Source organism: Mugil cephalus, chromosome 18, assembly GCF_022458985.1.
Source record: "Mugil cephalus isolate CIBA_MC_2020 chromosome 18, CIBA_Mcephalus_1.1, whole genome shotgun sequence".
Taxonomy (NCBI): domain Eukaryota; kingdom Metazoa; phylum Chordata; class Actinopteri; order Mugiliformes; family Mugilidae; genus Mugil; species Mugil cephalus.
The window spans coordinates 9,767,264-9,773,361 of NC_061787.1; the positions used below are offsets into that span (position 1 = coordinate 9,767,264).

The window sequence follows — 6,098 nt, forward strand, 5'->3', positions numbered from 1 at the left end:
GTTGACTAAAGTGTGATATTTTAATTGTAAGGGCTGACTTTAAAGTCTAGCAATTAAATTGTGCATAATTTGTTTTTGTGTGGTCAGTTGTTAGACTGACTGATTGCAGGAAATATCGACTGTAATGAGAAGTACAGATCTACAGTGTGTATATATCAGACAAGACAGACGACTGATCCACCTTAATGATGGCCTTTGACCTTTATCATATAGTTTCTCTACATCCCCTGCAGCAACTGTACACAGACTATGTCAATCACAGTTTCACTTGGAGGAAAGAGAAGAAAAAAAAACACAATCAAACCTGTGCTGGGTTTCCACTTATCAGAGGAAACGATGCCAGACGCTCTCAAAGCTTCCCTCTGTGTCCCCAGGCGCTCTGAAACAGGGTAACACAAGAAACATCCGGATAGCACGCGAATCTGGTGGTTATGATCGCTATCCTCCCAACAGCGTCCCACAGCGGGGAAAGGAGAGGCGTGAGAGAAAGGACGGAGGAATGAGCGCGGAGGAAAGAAGAGAGGGTGCAATTTCAGGTCGGGGATTTTCTCCTCCGCTCTCTGATAACAAGAGAAACCCCTGAAATGTATCACAGTTTCTCCTTCTCTTTGGTCTCGTCCATCAGCCTCCTCCGCATTGTTCCCTCGGAGAGAGAACTCTTATGCGACTCCTTATAAAAGAGTTCGTAAAATAAAGCACATTTCAATCTGTGCGCATGGCATATTTATTCAAGTCTCAAGGACAATAAACTGACTTCTAGCTTAGTGACTTTGTAGCATTTAATGTTCATAATTTTAAAGTTTTCAGCAACTTAATTGTCTGTGAAAGTTCTCAGTCATCCAGGTCTTTACTTATTTTTACAGCACTGAATCACAAAATCATTTCTCTGACAGACAACAGCACGTATTGGTCTCATAAAGCACAGGTCCATGTCTCTCTTAAACAGTACCGACACGTCTGCATTAACATTCAGGGAGTCGCTGGCTGCTGTAACTCTTCCTACTCAGCATATTGTTAAAATGACTTTCAATGAACGTCATCTTTTGTGTGTGAAATGTGAAACAAATGTTGTGGCTGAGCGTACTCATACCGGCTCATATTGCTCATGCAGTTCAGGAGCTTTATTGTCTTAATCATCTGCACCTGTGGAGAAAAAGGTTCACTATCGATGCTGGATCGCTGTGATATCGGGGTTCTTTATTTATTTATAGAAATAAAACTAATATTGTTTTTCTACTTCATGGTATGTAGCACTTTTCCATTTCTTCATTAGGTCTGTCATTTAATTGTTTTCAAAAAGGTGCCGATTAACCCTTTAATTGGATCCGTTTAACATCTTCCTATGTGAGTTGAAAGGGTTTAGAGTGAATACTTTAAGGTATGTGGGAGCTAAATGAATTCAGACAGAACACAAATCCAATTAATCATTTCCAATAATAGCACTTACTAATCTCGAAAAGCATTATTTCACAACTATCTTAAAACAGTACTTACATTGCAATGTGGTCACTCAGGAAGTTTCGTGTATATGTCCCACAACCTCTTAAGTAACATAAACAATTAAGTTTTTAATTGTTTATGTCACTTAACGCTTTCCAGGAACTTGTTTTTGTGGAAAGTGGAAACTGCATCCTCTAATTAGATCTAGCAGCTGGTTTGATTCAAGTATCGGAGTACACTCTTTAAGACATCTAGAAGCTAATTGAATGGATTTTCAAATTTAATTTTATCGCAAATCAGCTTTATAAAGCGCACATTTGTCTTCAAATGGCACTAACATGTCCGTGTGTACATTTGGGGACTTACTGGCATTGTACATTGTGCATATATCTTACTTTTTATTGTGAATGATATGACATTTTTTAAGTTTTTATTATATATCAAGACATCCTGAGCGTGCCATATAAATTAACCTCCCACTTGTAGTGGCTCATATTTCAAAGTATTTGGGTCGTGCTGGAGCTTCATCATCTTAACCGTCTACACCTGAGAAAGTTTGCATTGCTGCAACTCTTTTCCCCCCTTATCTCATGTTTGTCTTTTTACCAGTGGAAATAAAATGAATCTTGGCTATCCACTTTTTGTTGCAGCCTCTTCATAAGAAGTGTCTTTTTTTTCCCACAGAACTCTATTTTTAGTGACCCAGTAACCCCAATAAAGCAGCTCCGCTAACCTACAGATTGTGCTATTTTCCTATAGAGTATTTCCTACTCTTAAATGCCGTATTTTTCTTTAAACCATTGTCTGTAAACTCTTTCTAATATCTGTGTTGATTTTTAGAGGTCGCGTCTCTGCTGTGACCCTGCACCCACCTGGCTGCTCGCCAGCCCTGCAGGACTCCACAGCAGAGGGCGCTCTAAGCCTATCCAATCCCCCTCCTATCTTTTCCTTTCCTTCCTTCCCACTATAACAGAAGAGGACACCTCCATCCAACTGCGGTACCAATCTGATTCCTTTAATTGCCTCCTTCCTGTACTTAATTGGCGCCATTCTGTCCGAGCTAAAATCCGAGCTGCAGTACTAGGAATTTAGCCAGAATTTTTATTTTTTTGTGTGTATGTGCGTATGTCAATTTTCCCAAACGGCAGTTACTTGTTGATGAACAAAAATCACCTGTTCCAGCCGGTTCAGAGCTGTCAGTGGCTGCAGACGGATCGAGGTAAACTGCTGCACCTGTGAGGTTTAACCCCTGTGCAAAACACACAAACTTAGCCACAGTCATATTTACACATGTTTACACAGTTTTCTTGCAGCATTCGTGTGAATGAGCAGAATACGCATAAATGCATTTAAAATATGGTAAATTAATTCGATGCAATTAATGCCGCAGTCTTAGTGCGCGTGTTAATTAAACGGATGTTTGCGTTTGCTGTGAAACTCCCGAGACAGCCCCGTGTTTGTTTGTGTGTTTTTGGCGGGGTAGTAGTAGTAAAATAACCTAATTATCTCTCACTACTACTACTACCACTCGTATTCTTTTTATTTTTTTTCTCTTCGTGCCGTCAATGGGAGCGCTACTCCACTATGACCCCTCCCACTATTAAAATAGATCCTTGCGCAAAGAAAAAAACACGCAAAAGAGATTAAAATGCACCGCTGCTAGCGTTGGTTCGTGCCCGGATTGTGCTCATCGGAGGGTGCGGCTTATTTTGGGGGCGATAAAAGTGGGGGATACGTTTGAGGCGTGCTACGTTTTTCAATGCCGGCGAGTGTTTCGCGGTAAAAAAGGAAGAAAACGCAGAAAGGGGGAGCCGGCGGAGGGATATGTGATGCGGTGGTTTTTATTGTCGAGGCGGAGCGCTCAGCTGTGATTCTCACGCTGCCGATGACAGACTACACGTCGTCCTCACCGGGTCGCTGCTGCAGCCTCTCCACTCTGCATGCATGCTCCACGCAGGTTGACTGAGCTGCAAACGCCTCCGTGGAAGGATTTAATGTTACTTTCGCACTGGAATAACTTTCCTGCTCCCTTTTTCGGCTTCCATTTTCCGGCTCCGTTTCTCCTCGGCTGCACTTTGGCATCTGAAAAAAGGTAAGACGTGGAGCCGTGTTCCGGAGCGTCTCACTAGCAGTTTATCTTAAGTGTAGATATATACACGTATATCACTTAGGAACAGATTAGTGAAGGTGGAGCCCCCACTTGAATTTACTACCAGTTTCCCAGTTGAGCACCTGCTGCCGCTGCCGTGCATGTGTGCCAGGCGTGCAAAAGAGGAGGAGGGTCGATGTTTTGGAGACCATGTGATGTTGCTTACTCTTTAATGTAAACCGAGCAGCTGCTCTCCGCTTTGAAGCTCCACGCCTTTCCTTTTTTACAAACGACAACTAATCACCCTGTTTGTTTATCCCTCACCCAGCTCCACCGACAAGGAGACACCATGCCGCTGAATTCAAGTTTGGCGAGTAAGAACTATGACTACGACTACGACTCCATGCAGCCGTATTTCTACTACGACAACGAGGAGGAGGATTTCTACCCTCAGCAGCTTCAGCCTCCGGCACCGAGCGAAGACATCTGGAAGAAATTTGAACTGCTGCCGACCCCTCCCCTCTCCCCGAGCCGCCGGCCGTCCCTGTCCAGCCTCTTCCCCTCCACGGCGGATCAGCTGGAGATGGTGACCGAGTTCCTGGGCGACGACGTGGTCAACCAGAGCATCATCTGCGACGCCGACTACTCGCAGACCTTCCTCAAGTCCATCATCATCCAGGACTGCATGTGGAGCGGCTTCTCGGCCGCGGCCAAGCTGAAGAAGGTGGTGTCCGAGCGGCTCGCCTCCCTGCACGCCGCGAGGAAGGAGTCGGCGTCTGCGGCCGGCGGGGAATGCGCGGAAGCCGCGGGGGCCGCGGCGTGGAGGCTGAACAGCAGCTACCTGCAGGACCTCAACACGTCCGCGTCGGATTGCATTGACCCGTCAGTGGTTTTCCCGTACCCGATAGCGGAGACCCCGAAGCACAGCGCGGGGACGCCGCCTTGCAAGGATTTGGGACTGGACACTCCACCCAACAGCAGCAGCAGCAGTTGTAGTGACTCAGGTAAGATGAATATGCACCCATCCTGCAGGCACACCCCTCTGAGCAATTAGGAATTTCCCCTCCTCTGAGCCAGGGAGGACTGTGCATGACTTGGAGCATTGGACCTCACAATTGTAGACAAAATGAGGCAGAGTCTGGCTTTATAGCATGAAATATCCAGTTAGGTTTCCAGGCAGGAGGTTAGAGACATGCTGCCACTTCCACCCATGTCATGTTGTGGACTGCTGAGAGATTAGCCGGAGGGTAGGGCTGCATGTTAAGCAATCAACTGATGTGGAAGGAGAGTTGGAAATGGACTGCAGAGATTGTAACCCCTCCCTTTCTAATGTGGCACAGAGGGTTTTGTGGAATCAGAGTGTGATTGTGATGTTTATTTTTTTGTGCTGTTTTGTAGAAGATGAGGATGGAGAAGACGACGAGGAGGACCAAGAAGAAGAAGGGGAGGAGGAGGAGGAGGAGGAAGAAGAGGAGGAGGAGGAGGAGGAGGAGGATGAAGAGGAGATCGACGTGGTCACAGTGGAGAAGAGGCACGCTGTGAAGCGGTGCGACCCCAGCCCGCCGGAGAACAGGCATCCCAGCCCACTCGTGCTGAAGAGGTGCCACGTCTCCACCCACCAGCATAATTACGCCGCCCATCCATCCATGAGGCACGAGCAGCCGGCTGTCAAGAGGCTGAAGCTGGAGACCAGTGGCGGCAGCGGAGGAGGCGGAGGCGGAGGAGGAGGCGGTGGCAGCAGCCACAGCAGGGTCCTCAAACAGATCAGCAGCAACCGCAAGTGTTCCAGCCCCCGGACGTCCGACACAGAGGACTATGACAAGAGAAGGACTCATAACGTACTGGAGCGCCAGAGGAGGAACGAGCTCAAGATGAGCTTCTTCGCCCTGCGGGACGAGATCCCCGAGGTGGCCAACAATGAGAAAGCGGCCAAGGTGGTGATCCTGAAGAAGGCTACAGAGTGCATTTACAGCATGCAGTCAGACGAACAGAGACTCCTCTCGCTCAAAGAGCAGCTGAGGAGGAAAAGTGAACTTTTAAAGCAGAGACTCTCACAGCTGCAGGGCTCTCGTGCTTAAAGTTTGGATCATTGACTTTTTAGACACTTTTTTTTATGCAAGTTCAAGAGTTAGGGTGTACAGATGTTGCATGCAAATGCAAAACAGATTAAGTTTGGAATCTTGTTTGATTTCAATGTTAAAACTGCCTCAGCTGAAGTTATGGGTGGATTTAAATATTTAAAAGTTTATTTTTATTAATGAAATGTTAAAAATGGGTCTGTCCTGTTGAGGGGCCCAAACTAAAATATAAATTTTTATGTTTTGTATATAATTAATATTTCCTAAGAAAATGTATTTTTGGATCTCAATTGTCTGGATGTTCAGACCCAGTGTTTGGTTTTTTCCATTATGTTCCTACATTCTTTTTGAAATATATATATAAAAAAAGTTTCTTCTTGACTTTGTGTCTGTGTTCTTGCAACTCAAAGATGCTTCTCAAACATTTCGCCATAGTTGATCACGACATATATTCACAAGATGCAGTGGGAGCATTATTTGGGTAAAGTGAC

At 45.7% G+C, this 6,098-nt stretch overlaps 1 protein-coding gene across 3 annotated transcripts; it reads left to right on the top strand.

The window, feature by feature from the left end:
• The first annotated feature begins 2,465 nt into the window (after nt 1–2,465).
• myca (MYC proto-oncogene, bHLH transcription factor a) lies at nt 2,466–5,988 on the top strand. Of its 3 annotated transcripts, none has more exons than XM_047568673.1 (3): nt 2,466–2,659; nt 3,858–4,533; nt 4,928–5,988. In XM_047568673.1, the coding sequence occupies exons 2-3, from the start codon at nt 3,879–3,881 to the stop codon at nt 5,605–5,607; spliced, it is 1,335 nt and encodes a 444-aa protein (XP_047424629.1). In that variant the 5' UTR covers nt 2,466–2,659; nt 3,858–3,878; the 3' UTR covers nt 5,608–5,988. The 3 variants fall into 3 exon arrangements, with proteins under 3 accessions (XP_047424629.1, XP_047424630.1, XP_047424628.1); XM_047568674.1 differs by lacking the exon at nt 2,466–2,659 and adding an exon at nt 3,171–3,532 and having other exon boundaries at nt 4,931–5,988; XM_047568672.1 differs by lacking the exon at nt 2,466–2,659 and adding an exon at nt 3,176–3,532.
• The last annotated feature ends 110 nt before the right edge of the window (nt 5,989–6,098 follow it).

What these genes read in the sequence shown, in the direction of transcription:
- myca (XM_047568673.1), top strand. Translation starts at nt 3,879, where the DNA reads ATGCCGCTGAATTCAAGTTTGGCGAGTAAGAACTATGACTACGACTAC. An exon ending in CAGCAGTTGTAGTGACTCAG is followed by an intron (nt 4,534 to 4,927) that starts GTAAGATGAATA and finishes GCTGTTTTGTAG; the next exon opens with AAGATGAGGATGGAGAAGAC.